The 24,249-nt window shown below is 43.8% G+C and overlaps 1 protein-coding gene across 7 annotated transcripts in view; it reads left to right on the top strand.

The window, feature by feature from the left end:
• TRIM9 (tripartite motif containing 9) overlaps positions 1-24,249 on the top strand; it is a 111,972-nt gene that overhangs the window by 65,621 nt on the left and 22,102 nt on the right. For all 7 annotated transcript variants that reach the window (XM_069735618.1, XM_069735611.1, XM_069735593.1 and 4 more), the window contains exons 3-7: positions 3,959-4,081; positions 19,915-20,025; positions 21,407-21,560; positions 22,922-23,079; positions 23,150-23,288. In XM_069735618.1, the coding sequence (XP_069591719.1) occupies positions 3,959-4,081; positions 19,915-20,025; positions 21,407-21,560; positions 22,922-23,079; positions 23,150-23,288 (685 nt within the window). The remainder of the gene's footprint in view (positions 1-3,958; positions 4,082-19,914; positions 20,026-21,406; positions 21,561-22,921; positions 23,080-23,149; positions 23,289-24,249) is intronic.

Here is a 24,249-nt window from a genome sequence, read left to right as displayed (position 1 = left end):
TAATACTACTCCCTATGTACAAAAATATAACTACTATAATACTGCCTCCTATGTACAAGAATATAACTACTATAATACTGCTCCTATGTACAAGAATATAACTACTATAATACTGCCCCCTAACTATAATATTGCTCCTATGTACAAGACTATAACTACTACAATACTGCTCCTATGTACAAGAATATAACTGCTATAATACTGCTCCCTATGTACAAGAATATAACTACTATAATACTGCTCCTATGTACAAGAATATAACTACTATAATACTGCTCCCTATGTACAAGAATATAACTACTATAATACTGCCCCTATATACAATAATATAATTACTATAATACTGCTCCCTATGTATAAGACTATAACTACTATAATACTGCCCCTATGTGCAAGAATATAACTACTATAATACTGCTCCCTATGTACAAGAATATAACTACTATAATACTGCTCCTATGTGCAAGAATATAACTACTATAATACTGCTCCTATGTACAAGAATATAAGTACTATAATACTGCTCCCTATGTACAAGAATATAACTACTATAATACTGGTCCTATGTACAAGAATATAACTACTATAATACTGCTCCTATGTGCAAGAATATAACTACTATAATACTGCTCCTATGTACAAGAATATAACTACTATAATACTACCCCTATATACAATGATATAACTACTATAATACTGCTCCCTATGTACAAGGCTATAACTACTATAATACTGCCCCTATGTACAAGAATATAACTACTATAATACTGCTGCCTATGTACAAGAATATAACTACTATAATACTGCTCCTATGTGCAAGAATATACCTACTATAATACTGCTACTATGTGCAAGAATATAACTACTATAGTACTGCTCCCTATGTACAAGAATATAACTACTATAATACTGCTCCTATGTGCAAGAATATAACTACTATAATACTGGTCCTATGTACAAGAATATAACTACTATAATACTGCTCCCTATGTACAAGAATATAACTACTATAATACTGCTCATATGTACAAGAATATAACTACTATAATACTACTCCCTATGTACAAAAATATAACTACTATAATACTGCCTCCTATGTACAAGAATATAACTACTATAATACTGCTCCTATGTACAAGAATATAACTACTATAATACTGCCCCCTAACTATAATATTGCTCCTATGTACAAGACTATAACTACTACAATACTGCTCCTATGTACAAGAATATAACTGCTATAATACTGCTCCCTATGTACAAGAATATAACTACTATAATACTGCTCCTATGTACAAGAATATAACTACTATAATACTGCTCCCTATGTACAAGAATATAACTACTATAATACTGCCCCTATATACAATAATATAATTACTATAATACTGCTCCCTATGTATAAGACTATAACTACTATAATACTGCCCCTATGTGCAAGAATATAACTACTATAATACTGCTCCCTATGTACAAGAATATAACTACTATAATACTGCTCCTATGTGCAAGAATATAACTACTATAATACTGCTCCTATGTACAAGAATATAAGTACTATAATACTGCTCCCTATGTACAAGAATATAACTACTATAATACTGCTCCTATGTGCAAGAATATAACTACTATAATACTGGTCCTATGTACAAGAATATAACTACTATAATACTGCTCCCTATGTACAAGAATATAACTACTATAATACTGCCCCTTATTATGATGGAATATAGGCTGAACTGGATGGACAAATGTCTTTTTTCGGCCTTACTAACTATGTTACTATGTTACTATGTTACTGCTCCTATGTACAAGAATATAACTACTATAATACTGCTCCCTATGTACAAGAATATAACTACTATAATACTGCCCCTATATACAATAATATAACTACTGTAATACTGCTCCTATGTGCAAGAATATAACTACTATAATACTGGTCCTATGTGCAAGAATATAACTACTAACACTGCTTCTATGTACAAGAATATAACTACTATAATACTGCTTCTATGTACAAGAATATAACTACTATAATACTGCTCCTATGTACAAGAATATAACTACTATAATACTGCTCCTATGTACAAGAATATAACTACTATAATACTGCTCCTGTGTACAAGAATATAACTACTATAATACTGCCCCCTAACTATAATATTGCTCCTATGTACAAGACTATAACTACTACAATACTGCTCCTATGTACAAGAATATAACTACTATAATACTGCTCCCTATGTACAAGAATATAACTACTATAATACTGCTCCTATGTACAAGAATATAACTACTATAATACTGCTCCCTATGTACAAGAATATAACTACTATAATACTGCCCCTATATACAATAATATAATTACTATAATACTGCTCCCTATGTATAAGACTATAACTACTATAATACTGCCCCTATGTGCAAGAATATAACTACTATAATACTGCTCCCTATGTACAAGAATATAACTACTATAATACTGCTCCTATGTGCAAGAATATAACTACTATAATACTGCTCCTATGTACAAGAATATAAGTACTATAATACTGCTCCCTATGTACAAGAATATAACTACTATAACACTGCTCCTATGTGCAAGAATATAACTACTATAATACTGGTCCTATGTACAAGAATATAACTACTATAATACTGCTCCCTATGTACAAGAATATAACTACTATAATACTGCCCCTTATTATGATGGAATATAGGCTGAACTGGATGGACAAATGTCTTTTTTCGGCCTTACTAACTATGTTACTATGTTACTATGTTACTGCTCCTATGTACAAGAATATAACTACTATAATACTGCTCCCTATGTACAAGAATATAACTACTATAATACTGCCCCTATATACAATAATATAACTACTATAATACTGCTCCTATGTGCAAGAATATAACTACTATAATACTGCTCATATGTACAAGAATATAACTACTATAATACTGCTCCCTATGTACAAGAATATAACTACTATAATACTGCCCCTATATACAATAATATAACTACTATAATACTGCTCCTATGTGCAAGAATATAACTACTAACACTGCTTCTATGTACAAGAATATAACTACTATAATACTGCTCCTATGTACAAGAATATAACTACTATAATACTGCTCCTATGTACAAGAATATAACTATTATAAGTCTTGTTGCCCAGGTGCCTTTGCTATCATTGAATGCTCCATAGTAACATTTTCTTTTATAGCTGCGGTCTTGTGACTTTCCAATTGTTGGTGAACTATAGCTTCCAGTAAGGCCTCTTTCACACTTCCGTCTTTTTCCTCCCCTAGAAAAATCCGTTGAGTTTTGAAAAAAACAGGATCCTGCAAATTTTTTATGCAAGATCCTGTTTTTTCCCATAGACTTGTATTAGCGATGGATTGTGACGTATGGCCATCCGTTTCATCTGCCGTGCACTTCATCCGTCGCAAAATAGCGGTCCGCCGTGTGGAGAAAACCTTCACAGGAACGTTTTTTCTGCACGTTGGAAAATCGCTCAGCGACGGGTCCTGCGCTGTCTGTCGTTGGCTATAATGGAAGCCTATGGATGCACGATCCGTTGCTGACGGTCACACACAGGAATCCAGCGACGTATCACATTTTTTCATTCTGAGCATGCCCGGAACGATTTTTCAAGTCAGTCTTTCTCTCTTTTACATCCGTTTGCCACTCTTTTTACAACGTCGGTACGTCGCGCCGACGAATTATGAAGGCCGTCTCAAGACGGAAGAGTGAAAGAAGCCTTAGGAGTCATCTTTCAACAGCTGGAAAGCTACAAGTTGGAAACCATTGCTGTACAGGGGAAAGAATTGAAAACCATCTCCTCGCTGGCTGTATGTCAGCATCCTGTACATGATTGTGGCATGAAGATAGATGTTGATGCTCCCTACAGTCCGTCATCCCCTCAGCACCGTGTGTTATATTTTGCAGGAGAACAGTGTGGAGTTTGAGGCCTGCCTGGTCGCACAGTGTGACGCTCTTATTGATGCCCTTAACAGAAGGAAGGTGCAGCTTCTTGCACGGGTTAATAAGGAGCATGAACACAAGCTGAAGGTCAGAGTCAATCTATTATCTATTATCTATCTATATATTATCTATCATCTATCTATTATCTATCTTTTTTCTATCTTATCTAACTATTATCTATGTATTATCTGTCTATTGTAAGATAGTGCTCACTGTATGTGTTGGGGGACCCTCGCTTGGCAACGGGATTACGGCACACTGGAATGGTTTCTCACTTAAACAGACCATCCGATTTATTTAAACACAGCATAAACCAGATAGAGTACAGTCCATTTCATTACATCCACGAACATAATAAGACACCAGTCTGTTCCATTAGCAGATACACCTCTCTGCCTTCTTACAACCCCCCTGTCTGAGGTTACCTTCCAGGAACTCCGCTGCCTTACTGGGATCACTGTCCCAGACGATGACTTGCCCAATAGGTCAAACCCGACAGTTCCAGACCCTCCGAAGGTCGGTAGCTCCCCAATGCAGTGCCGTCACAGGCTCTGCAGGTACATGGCCTCAACATGTGCTATTCAGGAATCCAGACCTCTTGCAGGAACTTCCAACACAGAGACCATGTGATCACACCACAGTCTCATTATAATGTATGAGACCCACCCCTGTGTGTGGCTAGCCAGACCTGCCCAGCTCTCTGGCTAACCCTGTAAGCCCAACTCCTTATGAGCTAAACAAGGCTCGTATAACTACAGGTCCCAGACCAACGTTTCAGGCTTACAGCGCAGAGGACCTCCTCCTCTGCGACACATACCGGCCATTCACCACAACACTGGTCACTGTCTCACATTATCTATTATCTATCTATCTATTTATCATCTACCTATTATCTATCTATTACAGTATATCTATTATCTATCTTTCTATTATCTATCATCTATCTATCTATCTTTCACCTATCTATTAACTACCTATCTATCTATCTATCTATCTATTACAGTATATCTATCATCTATTATCTTTCCATTATCTATCTATCTATCTATCTATCTATCTATCTATCTATCTATCTATCTATCTATCTATCATCTATCTATCTATCTACAGTGGGGCAAAAAAGTATTTAGTCAGTCAGCAATAGTGCAAGTTCCACCACTTAAAAAGATGAGAGGCGTCTGTAATTTACATCATAGATAGACCTCAACTATGGGAGACAAACTGAGAAAAAAAAATCCAGAAAATCACATTGTCTGTTTTTTTACCATTTTTTTGCATATTATGGTGGAAAATAAGTATTTGGTCAGAAACAAACAATCAAGATTTCTGGCTCTCACAGACTTGAAACTTCTTCTTTAAGAGTCTCATCTTTCCTCCACTCATTACCTGTAGTAATGGCACCTTTTTAAACTTGTTATCAGTATAAAAAGACACCTGTGCACACCCTCAAACAGTCTGACTCCAAACTCCACTATGGTGAAGACCAAAGAGCTGTCAAAGGACACCAGAAACAAAATTGTAGCCCTGCACCAGGCTGGGAAGACTGAATCTGCAATAGCCAACCAGCTTGGAGTGAAGAAATCAACAGTGGGAGCAATAATTAGAAAATGGAAGACATACAAGACCACTGATAATCTCCCTCGATTTGGGGCTCCACGCAAAATCCCACCCCGTGGGGTCAGAATGATCACAAGAACGGTGAGCACAAATCCCAGAACCACGCGGGGGGACCTAGTGAATGAACTGCAGAGAGCTGGGACCAATGTAACAAGGCCTACCATAAGTAACACACTACGCCACCATGGACTCAGATCCTGCAGTGCCAGACGTGTCCCACTGCTTAAGCCAGTACATGTCCGGGCCCGTCTGAAGTTTGCTAGAGAGCATTTGGATGATCCAGAGGAGTTTTGGGAGAATGTCCTATGGTCTGATGAAACCAAACTGGAACTGTTTGGTAGAAACACAACTTGTCGTGTTTGGAGGAAAAAGAATACTGAGTTGCATCCATCAAACACCATACCTACTGTAAAGCATGGTGGTGGAAACATCATGCTTTGGGGCTGTTTCTCTGCAAAGGGGCCAGGACGACTGATCCGGGTACATGAAAGAATGAATGGGGCCATGTATCGTGAGATTTTGAGTGCAAACCTCCTTCCATCAGCAAGGGCATTGAAGATGAAACGTGGCTGGGTCTTTCAACATGACAATGATCCAAAACACACCGCCAGGGCAACGAAGGAGTGGCTTCGTAAGAAGCATTTCAAGGTCCTGGAGTGGCCTAGCCAGTCTCCAGATCTCAACCCTATAGAAAACCTTTGGAGGGAGTTGAAAGTCCGTGTTGCCAAGCGAAAAGCCAAAAACATCACTGCTCTAGAGGAGATCTGCATGGAGGCAACCTTGTGAAGACTTACAGAAAACGTTTGACCTCTGTCATTGCCAACAAAGGATATATTACAAAGTATTGAGATGAAATTTTGTTTCTGACCAAATACTTATTTTCCACCATAATATGCAAATAAAATGTTAAAAAAAACAGACAATGTGATTTTCTGGATTTTTTTTTCTCAGTTTGTCTCCCATAGTTGAGGTCTACCTATGATGTAAATTACAGACGCCTCTCATCTTTTTCAGTGGTGGAACTTGCACTATTGCTGACTGACTAAATACTTTTTTGCCCCACTGTATCTATCTATCTATTGTATTTATTTCTCTGTCTCTATTTTCAATTGTATCTTTGTGGCTGAATTGCTGTTATTTGTACCAAAAATATGAAATAGTGACTGGACTGGTGTAAAATTGCTCACATTTTTTTGGAAAACTGGCAAATGACAAAATGTGCACCAGAAAACTGTTGTAAAAGCCATAATACATGTCACCCTATGTATCTATCTACATATCTGTCTACAGTGACATCTGAGCGTTTACTTATCTCACATCTATTTCCTTCATATCCATCGGTATATGATCCATCTCATACCTACATCTATTCTCCTAGTTTTTCTATGTAATATCCATTTGCCTTTCCGTCCCTCCATTGGTCAGTTTATTTCATCCTGAACCAAACCTCTATTTTTTTTCTTCTATTTCTCCACCGTTTTGCTCTATTCTTTCTCTGTCGTGTCCTCCTTGGTACACTAGTACAATCTATAGGAACAGAATTTTTCTCTCCTGTGAAAACAAATAGCATCTGCTCCATAGTGTTAAAAGCCGGCGACTATTTCCAATCTGGCTGTGCGCGGCGCTCTCCGGGGGAATCAGACATCTAGCTTCTCTTTCTTCTGGGTCTTTCATGTTTTCCTGTGTTCATGGTCCCCAGTGTGTAATCCATTTTCTGTAGCGAGCAGAATTATCCATTACATAGCCCACCTCATGGTACTCCTGAGCCACCACGTATAATTAGTCTGAATCTATCACATTTGCTGGAGAATGCTTTTATAGATGTAGAAGGCGTCCCTGATCATGGAGGCACCGAGGTGTCCACTACGCGTTCTGTGTCCACCGTGATGTTACATGTTTACTGCAAAATGAAGCATCTTTGCCAGTAGTTCCAATAGAAATCTCCTATCGTTTTGTGTATTCAGCTGCTGTACTGACTGATTCGTGTCCATGGTAACAGACTACATACAATCCCTTTGTAGTCTCATCACAGTCCTTCCTAATATATTTTGGCAGAAGGTTGAAGATTTCTGGATCAGGTTGTGATCTGATCTACTAAAAGGAAAGCCACAGAATACAGGGGTAAATAGAGAAAACACATTGTAACATGATAACGATGCACAGACGTGGCCAGGTGGTCTCCGGCAGAAGAGAACGCCGTGTAAGTTATATATGGCTCCGTGTAGGTTACATAAGGCTCCGTGTAGGTTACATAGGGCGCGGTGTAGGTTACATAGGGCGCGGTGTAGGTTACATAGGGCGCGGTGTAGGTTACATAGGTCTCCATATAGGCGCGGTGTAGGTTACATAGGGCTCCGTTTAGGTTACATAGGGCTCCGTGTAGGTTACATAGGGAGCGGTGTAGGTTACATAGAGCATGGTATTGGTTACATAGGGCGTGGTTTAGGTTACATAGGGCTCCGTGTAGGTTACATAGGGCGCGGTGTAGGTTACATAGAGCATGGTATAGGTTACATAGAGCGTAGTGTAGGTTACATAGGTCTCTGTGTAGGTTACATAGGTCTCCTTTTAGGTTACATAGGGCGCCGTGTAGGTTACATAGGGCGCCATTATGGCATTTCATCGGACTTTATTTGTTTGTTTTAATTCAAGGTATAAAACAATAAAAAATCACAATAGAAAAACATTAATAATGGTCATTAGTTTCTGAAATTCCCTCCCCCTCCCCCCATTACATACAAGAACAGCAAATGATGCATGGTGTAACCTAAGTTCAGGGTCATCTTCTCTCCACCCAAGGTGTCCACAGTGTCTCAAATGTTCTTATTCTTTTTCTCTTAACATAAATGCTTTTTTTCAAATTCACAATAGTCAGACTGTCTGAAAAATTCCCTCAACGTTGGCGGACCTACATTTATCCAGTATCTGACAATTAGGTTCCGCGCAATATATAGTAATCTAGCTATTGCCACCTTATATTTATTATGTACCTGGACCTCCTCCACATATCCAAGTATACACACCACAGGATCCCTCTCAATCCTACAACCATACGCTCCTCCTGTGCCATTAAGCACCGATGTCCAATATGGGTTCAGATTTGGACACTGCCATAACATATGGAGAATTCCAGCCCCCTCCATTCGGCATCGAGGACACTCAGAAGTCTGTCTCAGACCCGCTCTATAGTGCCGTTCAGGAGTCCTATATACTCTATGGAGTACATATATCTGCGAGAGTCTGCCCGGTTCACTCATCGATAATTGGGGTATACAGTTAGGTCCATATATATTTGGACAGAGACAACATTTTTCTAATTTTGGTTATAGACATTACCACAATGAATTTTAAACAAAACAATTCAGATGCAGTTGAAGTTCAGACTTTCAGCTTTCATTTGAGGGTATCCACATTACAATTGGATGAAGGGTTTAGGAGTTTCAGCTCCTTAACATGTGCCACCCTGTTTTTAAAGAGACTAAAAGTAATTGGACAATTGACTCAAAGGCTATTTCATGGACAGGTGTGGGCAATCCCTTCGTTATGTCATTCTCAATTAAGCAGATAAAAGGCCTGGAGTTGATTTGCGGTGTGGTGCTTGCATTTGGAAGGTTTTGCTGTGAAGTAAACATGCGGTCAAAGGAGCTCGCAATGCAGGTGAAACAATCCATCCTTAAACTGCAAAAACAGAAAAAATCCATCCAAGAAATTGCTACAATATTAGGAGTGGCAAAATCTACAATTTGGTACATCCTGAGAAAGAAAGAAAGCACTGGTGAACTCATCAATGCAAAAAGACCTGGGCACCCACAGAAGACAACAGTGGAGGATGATCGCAGAATAATCTCCATGGTGAAGAGAAACCCCTTCACAACAGCCAACCAAGTGAACAACACTCTCCAGGAGGTAGGCGTATCAATATCCAAATCTACCATAAAGAGAGGACTGCATGAAAGTAAATACAGAGGGTTCACTGCACGGTGCAAGCCACTCACAAGATTCAAGAATAAAAAGGCTAGACTGGACTATGCTAAAACCCATCTAAAAAAGCCAGCACAGTTCTGGAAGAACATTCTTTGGACAGATGAAACCAAGATCAACCTCTACCAGAATGATGGAAAGAGAAAAGTATGGCGAAGGCTTGGTACAGCTCATGATCCAAAGCATACCACATCATCTGTAAAACACGGCGGAGGCAGTGTGATGGCTTGGGCATGCATGGCTGCCAGTGGCACTGGGTCACTAGTGTTTATTGATGATGTGACACAGGACAGAAGAAGCCGAGTGAATTCTGAGGTATTCAGAGACATACTGTGTGCTCAGATCCAGCCAAATGCAGCTAAACCGATTGGTCGTCGTTTCATACTACAGATGGACAATGACCCAAAACAAAGCCAAAGCAACCCAGGAGTTTATTAAAGCAAAGAAGTGGAATATTCTTGAATGGCCAAGTCAGTCACCTGATCTCAACCCAATTGAGCATGCATTTCACTTGTTAAAGACTAAACTTAAGACAGAAAGGCCCATAAACAAACAGCAACTGAAAACCACTGCAGTGAAGGCCTGGCCAAGCATCAAAAAGGAGGAAACACAGCGTCTGGTGAGGTCCATGAGTTCAAGACTTCAGGCAGCCATTGCCAACAAAGGGGTTTCAACCAAGTACTAGAAATTAACATTTTATTTAAAATTATTTAATCTGTCCAATTACTTTTGGTCCCTTTAAAAACAGGGTGGCAAATGTTAAGGAGCTGAAACTCCTAAACCCTTCATCCAATTTTAATGTGGATGCCCTCAAATGAAAGCTGAAAGTCCGAACTACATCTGCATCTGAATTGTTTTGTTAAAATTCATTGTGGTAATGTCCATAACTAAAATTAGAAAAATGTTGTCTCTGTCCAAATATACAGTATATGGACCTAACTGTATATTCCATAATCACTTCCCATTTATTTTCCTCTATCCTACCCAACTCCTCCCATTTCCCCTGTGCTCTAATAGGATAATTATTTAGAAAAGTATGCATAGATCCTTATAAATGCCCGACACTACCCCTTTTGTTCCCCCCTCTGCGCAGACATAATCAATCAATATATCCTTGTGAATCTCCATATTCATCATCCTACTCTGCGTAACATAAGCATCCCTAAACTGCCCATATTGAAATCTGCAGACCTCCGGTAGCCCATAATCCTGCAACTTTCCAAAGGGCACCAGTTCCTGCGCGTCCTGCACCTGAACCATGTACTGTATTCCCAATCTCATCCAAGTTTTAAATTCTCCCATTCTAGCAAATTCTGGTAGAGTCTCGTTTTGCCATATCGGGGAAAAATTTGCCAAGTGCTCCAAACCCCTAATCTTTTTAATTGCCTCCCAGACTTTATGTATAAGCACTAAAGTAGGATACATCAAACGCCTCTTCCTAAGGCCAGCGTCACACTAGCGAGTTTTATGGACGTATGAGAGGCGCAGAAAATACAGATTGCACACGGTACAATGATTCTCTATGGCCCAGCTCCTATCTGCCGTATTTTATGTATCCGTATTATACGGTCTTGTACGGCCGTAGAAAATCGCAGCATGCCGCGTTTGTCAGCGTATTGCGCAAAAAATCCACCAATGAAAGGCAATGGGGGCGACAAAAATATGGTGTTCTGTAGAAAAGCTGTGAATTCAGTGCGGTGTACAGTAAAATCACACTGACAGGTTAGACTAGAATAGCTAAAATAAATGTCTACACATAGTATAGGGATGTATATATACAGTGGGGCAAAAAAGTATTTAGTCAGTCAGCAATAGTGCAAGTTCCACCACTTAAAAAGATGAGAGGCGTCTGTAATTTACATCATAGGTAGACCTCAACTATGGGAGACAAACTGAGAAAAAAAAATCCAGAAAATCACATTGTCTGTTTTTTTAACATTTTATTTGCATATTATGGTGGAAAATAAGTATTTGGTCAGAAACAAACAATCAAGATTTCTGGCTCTCACAGACCTGTAACTTCTTCTTTAAGAGTCTCCTCTTTCCTCCACTCATTACCTGTAGTAATGGCACCTGTTTAAACTTGTTATCAGTATAAAAAGACACCTGTGCACACCCTCAAACAGTCTGACTCCAAACTCCACTATGGTGAAGACCAAAGAGCTGTCAAAGGACACCAGAAACAAAATTGTAGCCCTGCACCAGGCTGGGAAGACTGAATCTGCAATAGCCAACCAGCTTGGAGTGAAGAAATCAACAGTGGGAGTAATAATTAGAAAATGGAAGACATACAAGACCACTGATAATCTCCCTCGATCTGGGGCTCCACGCAAAATCCCACCCCGTGGGGTCAGAATGATCACAAGAACGGTGAGCAAAAATCCCAGAACCACGCGGGGGGACCTAGTGAATGAACTGCAGAGAGCTGGGACCAATGTAACAAGGCCTACCATAAGTAACACACTACGCCACCATGGACTCAGATCCTGCAGTGCCAGACGTGTCCCACTGCTTAAGCCAGTACATGTCCGGGCCCGTCTGAAGTTTGCTAGAGAGCATTTGGATGATCCAGAGGAGTTTTGGGAGAATGTCCTATGGTCTGATGAAACCAAACTGGAACTGTTTGGTAGAAACACAACTTGTCGTGTTTGGAGGAAAAAGAATACTGAGTTGCATCCATCAAACACCATACCTACTGTAAAGCATGGTGGTGGAAACATCATGCTTTGGGGCTGTTTCTCTGCAAAGGGGCCAGGACGACTGATCCGGGTACATGAAAGAATGAATGGGGCCATGTATCGTGAGATTTTGAGTGCAAACCTCCTTCCATCAGCAAGGGCATTGAAGATGAAACGTGGCTGGGTCTTTCAACATGACAATGATCCAAAGCACACCACCAGGGCAACGAAGGAGTGGCTTCGTAAGAAGCATTTCAAGGTCCTGGAGTGGCCTAGCCAGTCTCCAGATCTCAACCCTATAGAAAACCTTTGGAGGGAGTTGAAAGTCCGTGTTGCCAAGCGAAAAGCCAAAAACATCACTGCTCTAGAGGAGATCTGCATGGAGGAATGGGCCAACATACCAACAACAGTGTGTGGCAACCTTGTGAAGACTTACAGAAAACGTTTGACCTCTGTCATTGCCAACAAAGGATATATTACAAAATATTGAGATGAAATTTTGTTTCTGACCAAATACTTATTTTCCACCATAATATGCAAATAAAATGTTAAAAAAAACAGACAATGTGATTTTCTAGATTTTTTTTTCTCAGTTTGTCTCCCATAGTTGAGGTCTACCTATGATGTAAATTACAGACGCCTCTCATCTTTTTAAGTGGTGGAACTTGCACTATTGCTGACTGACTAAATACTTTTTTGCCCCACTGTATATATATATATATATATATCAGCGAGACATATATATATATGTATATATATATATATATATATATGTATATTTCATACAGCGCTAGATAGAAGAAAAGCCGGTAATTCAATTGCCGGCTTTTACCGTCTCCTTCACAAACCCGACAGGATATGAGACATGGTTGACATACAGTAAACCTTTTCATATCCCTTTTTTTTTGCATATTCCTCACTACTAATGTTAGTAGTGTGTATGTGCAAAATTTGGGTGCTCTAGCTGTTAAAATAAAGGGTTAAATCGCGGAAAATACTGGTGTGGGCTCCCGCGCAATTTTCTCCGCCAGAGTGGTAAAGCCAGTGACTGAGGGCAGATATTAATAGCCTAGAGAGGGACCACGGTTATTTCCCCCCGCCCCCCCCCCCGGCTAAAGACATCTGCCCCCAGCCACCCCAGAAAAGGCACATCTGGAAGATGCGCCTAATCTGGCACTTGGCCACTCTCTTCCCACTCCTGTGTAGCGGTGGGATATGGGGTAATGAAGGGTTAATGTCACCTTGCTATTGTAAGGTGACATTAAGCCAGGTTAATAATGGAGAGGCGTCAATTATGACACCTATCCATTATTAATCCAATAGTACGAAATCTATATATATAATTGCCTAAGGGTTTTTCCGTCTGTCTGTCTGTCCTGGAAATCCCGGCTCTCTGATTGGTCGAGGCCGCCAGGCCTCGACCAATCAGAGACGGGCACAGCATCGACGTAGAAATCCCGCGTCTCTGATTGGTCGAGGCCTCCAGGCCTCGACCAATCAGCGACGAGCACAGCGACGATGATGTCATAAAGGACGTAGACATCCCGCGTCTGATTGGTCGAGGCCGCCAGCAACGGGCACAGCGACGATGATGTCATAAAGTTGCCATGGTTGCCATGGCGACGATGATGTCATAAAGGTTGCCTCGACCAATCAGCGACGGGCACAGTCTGCCGCGAATTCTGGAATCATCATTGTCCATATACTACGGGGACATGCATATTCTAGAATACCCGATGCGTTAGAATCGGGCCACAATCTAGTGGTTAATAAGACACACACACATTATTAAAAAGTATTTTAGTGAAATGAAGACACGTGGTGTTTTAATATTTTATTATACTCTTAATCCACCTGAAGACCCTTGTCACCTGAAACAAAGTTAAAAAAAACAAACAACAATATTCCATACCTTCCGTCGTTACAGTCTTGTCCCACGCTGTAAATCTATCTGAAGGGGTTAAATCATTTTACACACAGGAGCTCTGCTAATGCTCCTGACTGTAAAACTTGGTGAATGAATGGAATGCAGGGGAATGTACTGTAGTTACTTCGAGTCGCGGTGATGCGCCCTCTGCTGGATGAACTCATATGAACTCGAGCCTGGGAACTTTTCAGAATATTTTCCCAGGCTCGAGTTCATATGAGTTCATCCAGCAGAGGGCGCATCACTGCGACTCGAGGTAACTACAGTACATTCCCCTGCATTCCATTCATTCCCCGGGTTTTTACAGTCATGAGCACAGCTGCATTAGCAGAGCTCCTGGGTGCAAAAAGATTTAACCCCTTCAGATGAATTTACAGCGTGGGACAAGACTGTAACGACGGAAGGTATGGAATATTGTGGTTTGTTTTTTTTAACTTTGTTTCAGGTGACAAGGGTCTTCAGGTGGATTAAGAGTATAATAAAATATTAAAACACCATGTGTCTTTATTTCATTAAAATACTTTTTAATAATGTGTGTGTGTCTTATTAACCATTTCGTACTATTGGATTAATAATGGATAGGTGTCATAATTGACGCCTCTCCATTATTAACCTGGCTTAATGTCACCTTACAATAGCAAGGTGACAATAACCCTTTATTACCCCATATCCCACCGCTACACCGGAGCGGGAAGAGAGTGGCCAAGTGCCAGAATAGGCGCATCTTCCAGATGTGCCTTTTCTGGGGTGGCTGGGGGCAGATGTTTTTAGCCAGGGGGGGTGGGGGAGGGGGGCAATAACCAAGGTCCGTCTCTAGGCTATTAATATCTGCCCTCAGTCACTGGCTTTCCCACTCTGGCGGAAAAAATTGCGCGGGAGCCAATTTTTTCCGCGATTTAACCCTTTATTTTAACAGCTAGAGCGCCCAACTTTTGCACATACACACTACTAACATTAGTAGTGAGGAATATGCAAAAAAAGGGACATGAAAAGGTTTACTGTATGTAAACCATGTCTCATATCATGTCGGGTTTGGGAAGGAGATAGCAAAAGCCAGAAATTGAATTACCGGCTTTTCTGCGCTGTATGAAATATATATATATATATATATATATATATATATATATATATATATAATATGTGTCTCACTGACATATATATATATACTAGCTATTGAACCCGTTCTACGCCCGGGTGGCTAGCATCTATATTGGTATATGGTCTCCATCCTGGTATGTGCTGCTCCATCCTGCGTCCCCATCCTGTCATGAGCTGCTCCATCCTGCGTCCCCATCCTGACATGTGCTGCACCCATCCTGCACCCCCATTCTGACATGTGCTGCTCCCATCCTGCACCCCCATTCTGACATGTGCTGCTCCATCCTGCGTCCCCATCCTGTCATGTGCTGCACCCATCCTGCGCCCCCATCCTGCCATGTGTTGCACCCATCCTGCGCCCCCATTCTGTCATGTGCTGCTTCCATCCTGCACCCCCATTCTGACATGTTCTGCACCCATCCTGCGCCCCCATTCTGTCATGTGCTGCTCCCATCCTGCGCCCCCATTGTGACATGTGCTGCACCCATCCTGCGCCTCCATTCTGACATGTTCTGCACCCATCCTGCGCCTCCATTCTGTCATTTGCTGCTCCCATCCTTTCATGTGCTGCTCCCATCCTGTGCCCCCGTTCTGTCATGTGCTGCTCCCATCCTGTGCCCCCGTTCTTTCATGTGCTGATCCCATCCTGCGCCCGTTCTGTCATGTGCTGCTGCCATCCTGCGCCCCCGTTCTGTCATGTGCTGCTCCCATCCTGCGCCCGTTTTGTCATGTGCTGCTGCCATCGTGCGCCCGTTCTGTCATGTGCTGTTCCCATCCTGCGTCCCCGTTCTGTCATGTGCTGCTCCCATCCTGTGCCCCCGTTCTTTCATGTGCTGCTCCCATCCTGCGCCCCTGTTCTGTCATGTGCTGCTCCCATCCTGCGCCCGTTCTGTCATGTGCTGCTGCCATCCTGCGCCCCCGTTCTGTCATGTGCTGCTCCCATCCTGCGCCCCTGTTCTGTCATGTGCTGCTCCTATCCTGCGCCTGTTCTGTCATGTGCTGCTGCCATCCTGCGCCCCCGTTCTGTCATGTGCTGCTGCCATCCTGTGCCCCCGTTCTGTCATGTGCTGGTCCCATCCTGCGCCCCCGTTCTGTCATGTGCTGCTACCATCCTGCGCCCGTTCTGTCATGTGCTGCTGCCATCCTGCGCCCGTTCTGTCATGTGCTGCTCCCATCCTGCACCCCCGTTCTGTCATGTGCTGCTCCCATCCTGCGCCACCATTGTATTATATGCCCCCCATAAGATGCTCCATTATATATGCCCCGTATGCTGCTGCCATATATATATATATATAAAAAAAAAATACCATACTCACCTATCGTCGCTGGACGCCGAGTGCTGGGGGTCTGAGCAGGTGGGGACACCGGCGCGCTGTGAGGGTCAGGTGCCAGAGTCGCCGCTAGCTCAGGCCCCCAGCACTTGCTTGCTATACTCACCTGTCTGTCCCGTTCCAGCGCTGCACGCCGCCATCTTCCGGCTCCTCTGGCTGTGACTGTTCAGTCAGAGGGCGGCGCCAGTGCGCATTAAGCGCGTCATCGCGCCCTCTGAACTGGAAACATCACAGCAGAGGACCCAGGAGATGGAGCCGAACGCAGCGCTGGAACGGGGGACAGGTGAATATACTCACCCTCCTGGCGGTCTCTGACTCTCCGGTGGAGATCGCGGTGTGCGTTCAGTGTTTACGCATACCGCGATCTCCTGGGAGCGTCACTCGGTGAGGCCCAGACTGCGCCGGCGCTTGCGCAGTCTATAAAGGCTTCGGACAGAGTGACGCTCCCAGCGTTATATTATAGATACTAGATGGTGGCCCGATTCTAACACATCGGGTATTCTAGAATATGCATGTCCACGTAGTATATTGCACAGACCATGTAGTATATTGCCCAGCCCTGTAGTATATTGCCCAGCCACGTAGTATATTGCCCAGCCACGTAGTATATTGCCCAACCACGTAGTATATTGCCCAGCCACGTAGTATATTGCCCAGCTACGTAGTATATTGCCCAGCCACGTGGTATATTGCCCAGTGACGTAGTATATTGCCTAGTGACGTTGTATATTGCCCAGCAACGTAGTATATTGCCCAACCACGTAGTATATTGCCCAGCCACGTAGTATATTGCAGTCACATAGTATATTGCCCAGTCACATAGTATATTGCCCAACCACGTAGTATATTGCCAAGTGACGTAGTATATTGCGCAGCCACATAGTATATTGCCCAGTGACGTAGTAGATTGCCCAGCCACGTAGTATATTGCAGTCACGTAGTATATTGCCCAGTCACGTAGTATATTGCCCAGCCACGTAGTATATTGCCCAACCGCGTAGTATATTGCCCAGTGACGTAGTATATTGCGCAGCCACGTAGTATATTGCCCAGTGACGTAGTATATTGCCCAGTGACGTAGTATACAGCACAGAGCCACGGAGTATATTGCCCAGTTACGTAATATATTGCCCAGTGACGTAGTATACAGCACAGAGCCACGTAGTATATTGCACTGTGACGTAGTATACAGCACAGAGCCACGTAGTATATTGGCCAGTTATGTAGTATATTGTCCAGTTATGTAGTATATTGCCCAGTGACGTAGTATACAGCACAGAGCCACGTAGTATATTGCACAGCGAAGTAGTATACAGCACAGAGCCACGTAGTATATTGCCCAGTCACGTAGTATATTGCCCAGCTACGTAGTATATTGCCCAGCCAGGTTTGTCACAGTTTAAAAAATAAACATATACTCACCTTTCCGAGGGTCCCTTGTAGTCCATGGCAGCTTCCGGTCCCAGGGTTGGTATGAGCGCAGGGCCTGTGATGACGTCACGGTCACATGAGCTTGATGTCATGGCAGGTCCTTCTCGCGCAGGCGCGCAGGGCCTGTGATGACGTTGCGGTCACATGACCGTGACGTCATGGCAGGTCCTTCTCCCATACCATCTTTGCCAGCGGAACCTGCAACGGAAGATGGCGGCCGGCGCGAGCGACTCAGCGGACTACAGAGGGTGAGTATAGCAGGTTTTTTTTTTTCTTATTATTAACATTACATTTTTTACTATTGAAGCCGCATAGGCAGCGTCAATAGTAAAAAGTTGCTCACACAGGGTTAATAGCGGTGGTAACTGAGTGCGTTACCCGCTGCATAACGCGGTCCGTTACCGCCGGCATTAACCCTGTGTTAGCAGTGACCGGAGGGGAGTATGCGGGCGACAGGCACTGACTGCGGGGAGTAAGGAGCGGCCATTTTCTTCCGGACTGTGCCCGTCGCTGATTGGTCGTGGCAGCCATGACAGGCAGCAGGCGAGACCAATCAGCGAATAAATAACCGTGACAGAAGGACAGACGGACGGAAGTGACCCTTAGACAATTATATAGTAGATATATATATATATATATATATATATATATATATATATATATATATATATATATATGTTTTAACCAATATTTGAGCCCATGGATCCATTGTATGTCCGTTATGCAAGCTGGCGAGAAAATCTCGCAGTACGGATGCCATACAGATTACATACGGAGGATGCCATGCGCAAAATACGCTGCCACACCCTGCCTACGGATGACATACGGATCACTATTTTGGGAACATTTCTGCGTATTACGGACGTAAAAAACGGACCGTATTTTCTTACGCTTAGTGTGACGCCGGTCTAAAACTTCCTGCCTCCAACCCCTGAATCAAGGGATCCCTCCCCATCACCTGAACCAAGACCCTTTGTATTGAACCAGCCCCAGACACATCCCTCCACCCCCTCATCTGTTGGCCCTGAGCAGCTAAGTAATAAATCCAAGGGTTCGGAAGCACCAGTCCCCCTCCATCCTTGGGCCTCTGCAGTATCTCAAGTCTGATCCTCGGATGCTTTTTTCCCCACACAAGATCCCTAAATATAGAGTCCATAGTGCGAAACCACTGCCTAGGGAACCACATAGGGGCATTGTGCAAGACGTACAGCAGGTGGGGCATCAAAATCATCTTAATCAAACTAATTCTTCCCACTACTGAAAGATACAGTTTACACCACGCCCCTACTTTACTCCTAAACTTGCTCAGCAGTGGAATCAGATTCAAATCTATACAGCTCGAAATTGGAAGTGCCACCTGAATGCCCAGGTATTTAAACTGTCGCACCACTGCCAACCTACTACCCTCCCCCAACACTGGCAAATCAACAACACAATCATCTGCAGCCATGACAGTGGATTTTTTCCAGTTAATTTCTACTCCTGATATAGACCCAAATGTTCTAATAATATCCATTTCTCTCAACAACGACTCTCTGGAATCCTTCAAAAAAAAGCAACACATCATCTGCATACAAGGATACTTTTTCTTCTACCAAGCCATATCTGAACCCTTTAACCGAAGCCATCCTCATAATTGTCTGCGCCAAAGGCTCCACTGCCAAAGCAAAAAGTAGTGGGGACAGCAGACACCCCTGCCTAGTTCCCCTATGAAGCGCAATACTCCCAGACATTTCCCTGTTAACTCTGACCCTAGCGGTCGAGGAAGTATATAGCAACCGTATCCATGAAATAAAGGTCGGTCGGACTTTATTTGTGGGAGATTAATGGAATATTCTTCTGTTTCTTCTCTCTCAGGTTGTACGAGATCAGATCTCTCACTGCACGGTGAAGCTGCGGCAGACCACTGGATTGATGGAGTATTGTCTGGAGGTTATAAAGGAGAACGATCCCAGTGGATTTCTGCAGGTGAGCGGCTGGTTCCTTATATTGTGGGCACTTTGATCAGATATCAGGGAGCTGCATCTAATGTTGAGGTATGGGGGCCATTTTGGGGGAGGGCCGAACTTAGGCCACACACTGTCCTGGCAACCTCTCTATAGCACATGGAGGTCTGGCACCAGGGTCCACAGGGCTACTGGGGAGTAATCATGGCAGACTGTGTCCAGTCATTACTGTCCCCTCATCTCTCTGTGTCCCAGACATTACTGTCCCCTCATTTTTCTGTGTCAGTCATTACTGCCCCTCATCTTCCTGTGTCACAGTCATTATTGTCCCCTCATCTCTTTGTGTCAGTCATTACTGCCCCCTCATCTTCCTGTGTCACAGTCATTACTGTCCCCTCATTTCTGTGTCACAGTCATTAGTATCCCTTAATCTTCCTGTATCAGTTATTATTGTCCCCTCATCTCTCGATGTCCCAGTCATTACTGTCCTCTCATCTCCCTATGTCGCAGACATTACTGTCCCCTCACTTCTCTGTGTCACAGTCATTACTGCCCCTCATTTTCCTGTGTCAGTCATTACTGCCCCTCATCTCTCTGTGTCACAGTCATTAGTGTCCCATCATCTTCTTGTGTCAGTCATTATTGTCCCCTCATCTCCCGGTGTCCCAGTCATTACTGCCCCTCATCTCCCTGTGTCCTAGTCATTACTGTCCCCTCATCTTCCTGTGTCAGTCATTACTTTCCCCTCATCTCTGTGTGTCCCAGTCATTACTGCCCCTCATCTCCCTGTGTCCCAGTGATAACTGTCCCCTCATCTTCCTGTGTCAGTCATTACTGTCCCCTCGTCTCTCTGTGTCACAGTCATTAGTGTCCCCTCATCTTCCCATGTCCCAGTCGTTACTTTCCCTTCATCTCCCTGTGTCCCAGTCATTAGCAGCCCCTCATCTCCCTGTGTCCCAGTCATTAGCAGCCCCTCATCTCCCTGTGTCCCAGTCATTAGCAGCCCCTCATCTCCCTGTGTCACAGTCATTAGCATCCCCTCATTTTTCTGTGTCACACTCATTAGCTTCCCCTCGTTTTCCTGTTCTACACTCATTAATGTCCCCTTATCTCCCTGTGTCCCAGTCATTACCGTCCCCTCATTTTCCTGTGTCACAATCATTAGCACCCCCTCATTTTCTTGTCACAATCATTAGCATCCTCTCATTTTCCTGTGTCAATCATTAGTGCCCCCTCGTTTTCCTGTGTCACAATCATTAGTTTCCCCTCGTTTTCCTGTTTCATGTCACAATCATTAGCGCCCCCTCTTTTACATGTCACAGTCATTAGCGTCTCATAGTTTTCCTCTGTCACAATTGTTAGCGCCCCCTCGTCTCTGCCAATGTTTGCAAATTTTCCACCAGATATCGGACGCTCTCATCCGAAGAGTCCACCTGACTGAGGACCAGTGGGGTAAAGGGACCCTCACCCCCAGGATGAATACAGACTTCGATCTAAACCTGGACAGCGCCCCCCTCCTGCAGTCCATTCATCAGCTGGATTTTGTGCAGATGAAAGGTAATTACATATAGATTTACCACAGATATATAAATATGGTGGGAAAAAAAACAATTCTTCTAACTCCAGATACGAAAAGCAAAGTATTTACAAAGTTGCTAGAAATATTTGTAGATTTTACTTATAGAATATTGTGGAATTCTCCTTTAAGTTAAAGGGAATCTCCACCAAAGACTAAAACATCTGTCCCAAGGCAGATCACAGATAGAGAGGGGAGCTGCCTGTTCTGGGGGTGGAATTTCTTGTCCCCCCACCCCAAGAATCTAATCTCCTTGAAAGTAATCGGTACATGACGTGTGTGCACTGTGCCCACTCGTAGGGGGCAGACATGTGACTGGTGAGATGGCATATCTTCCATGCCGCCTTGGGTACACAGGTTTGGATCTGACGATGGCTTAGCAAATATTTCTCCTGTCGCTGCGCCAAGGCTGCCCAACAATGTGTGAGGAGTTCAGCGAAGGCCGTGGATTGTACTGTATTGTGCAGTGTCACGCATCCATTAGCACAGAGCCGCCATGTCGTCTTCTGCAGGAGTAGTGCGATACTGCACCCATCAGCCAGGAGCAGCAGTGGAAGGGCAATTCAGGGAAAGGGAGGCAATAAAAATCCCTCCTATAGTCGGAATAGAGCTGCCTCTAATGGTAGTCACAGAAATAACCCTGCCCTACTAGTCGCAATGGTGTTCCCCTCTCAGCTTTATACTTATTTAGCGTCAAGCCCACTTACCCAGGAGATACACTATGACCTCCATCATCAGTAGTGACACCAAACCCCCAACATCCCGGTGATCACTGCAGCCTCCACCGTGCAGCGGTCAGGGCAGCCTCCACCGTGCAGTGGTCAGGGCAGCCTCCACCGTGCAGTGGTCAGGGTAGCCTCCTCCGTGCAGCAGTTAGGGTAGCCTCCTCCGTACAGCGGTCGCAGCAGCTTCCTCCGTGCAGCGGTTGCGACAGCCTCCTCCGTGCAGCAGTCAGGGCAGCCTCCTCCGTGCAGCAGTCAGGGCAGCCTCCTCCGTGCATCGGTCAGGGCAGCCTCCTCCGTGCAGCGGTCAGGGCAGCCTCCTCCATGCAGCGGTCGCGGCAGCCTCTTCCGCGCAGCGGTCGCGGCAGCCTCCTCCGTGCAGAGGTCAGGGCAGCCTCCTCCGTGCAGCGGTCAGGGCAGCCTCCTCCGTGCAGCGGTCAGGGCAGCCTCCTCCGTCCAGTGGTCACTGCAATCCTACCCACTTTTTTCATTTTCTCACAGTAGTGCCCCCCCCCCCTCCCCAAAGTTACTGACCACAGCAGCCCTCTCCATCAGGGGTTTATATTCTCATGCAAGACATTTTGCCATAATTCTTCATCCCTCTTTTCCTAAACCCTCAGTTCCCTCTTTAGTGCCAGCGCCCCCCATTCTTCAGATGGAAGAGTGCTGCACCCACAAGAACAGTGCCACACTGTCCTGGAAGCAGCCGCCCATGTCCATGGTGCAGGCGGAGGGCTATATCCTAGAGCTGGATGATGGGAATGGCGGGCAGTTCAGGGTAAGAGCCTAATGATCTGTGCCCTGGATCCTATAGCGACTGCACATAAATCACGCTGTTACTGTTGCAGGAAGTGTTTGTCGGGAAGGAGACGATGTGCACAGTGGACGGTCTACACTTCAACAGTACATACAATGCCCGGGTGAAGGCTTTTAATAAAGCTGGGGTCAGCCAGTACAGCAAGACCCTGATTCTCCAGACCTCCGAAGGTATGTATTCATCGAAATATTACCCTGCTCTGCCCCCCAGGGGCCTAACTACGGCCCCTGGGAATATGAAGATAGTGAAAAGTTGTTTTTTTTTAAGAAATATATTTTTTTTTAAAGAGATATTCACCGGAAAAGAAAGTCAGAAAATGGTGATTATTGAGGGTCTGGCTACCGAGACTGCCGTCTATGCCCAAAACGTACTGATTTTGGTGCAATTTGTAGAACGTTCATGGCCTGAAGCTACCACTAAGGGGAGCTTTGTCCATACAGATTTTCCTTGAGATAGGAGCTGTAGACATCTTTGTGGTGTGCAGTGAGCTCCCTCTAGTGGTGGCTGCAGGTAATCTGAATTGTATCATTTATCTACATGTTATAGAAGAGCGACTAGATTCACAGGACTTTAGTCTGATTAGTAGGCCCCGTGCGACGTCATCGTTATGTCATGGTGCACACAGCGGTCCTACTAATCATATATGGAGCAATTAGGAGGTGGTCCACCTGATCTAAAACTCTTCACAGCTGAGGGTTTGCTGCATTCATATCATTTCCTACTAATAATGTTGTATCAATATCTGTCATTGGCGATGAGCAGCTATTATCAGAAAATGACCTATTGTTTAGGTTTCTGTGTTAAATAGATTTTTTTGTTATCTTTGGCAATGTTTTTTTCATATCATGATTTATTAAAAAAAATATTAGTAATTTTGTCACTTTCACGCTGGCTTTTTTGCATTCACAATTTCTGCCCTTTCAGGAAGAGTTTTCAGCAGTTTCCTTATCAGCAGAGACAGGAGTACAGTGACAGATAACGCCTCTACACACAGCTGATGACACACTCTACCAATCACAGCTCACCTCCTCCTCCTCCCCTCACAATGACCTCTGCTGTCTGTTCATAGCTGCTAATAATAGTGTGAATTTCCTGAAACTACAGGAGTCTAAAAAATGCCCCAGTCGTTGA

The sequence above is a fragment of the Ranitomeya imitator genome, chromosome 1 (assembly GCF_032444005.1).
Source record: "Ranitomeya imitator isolate aRanImi1 chromosome 1, aRanImi1.pri, whole genome shotgun sequence".
Taxonomy (NCBI): Eukaryota; Metazoa; Chordata; class Amphibia; order Anura; family Dendrobatidae; genus Ranitomeya; species Ranitomeya imitator.
The sequence above is the reverse complement of the archived record's forward strand: the minus strand, read 5'-3'. Positions and strand labels throughout refer to the sequence as shown.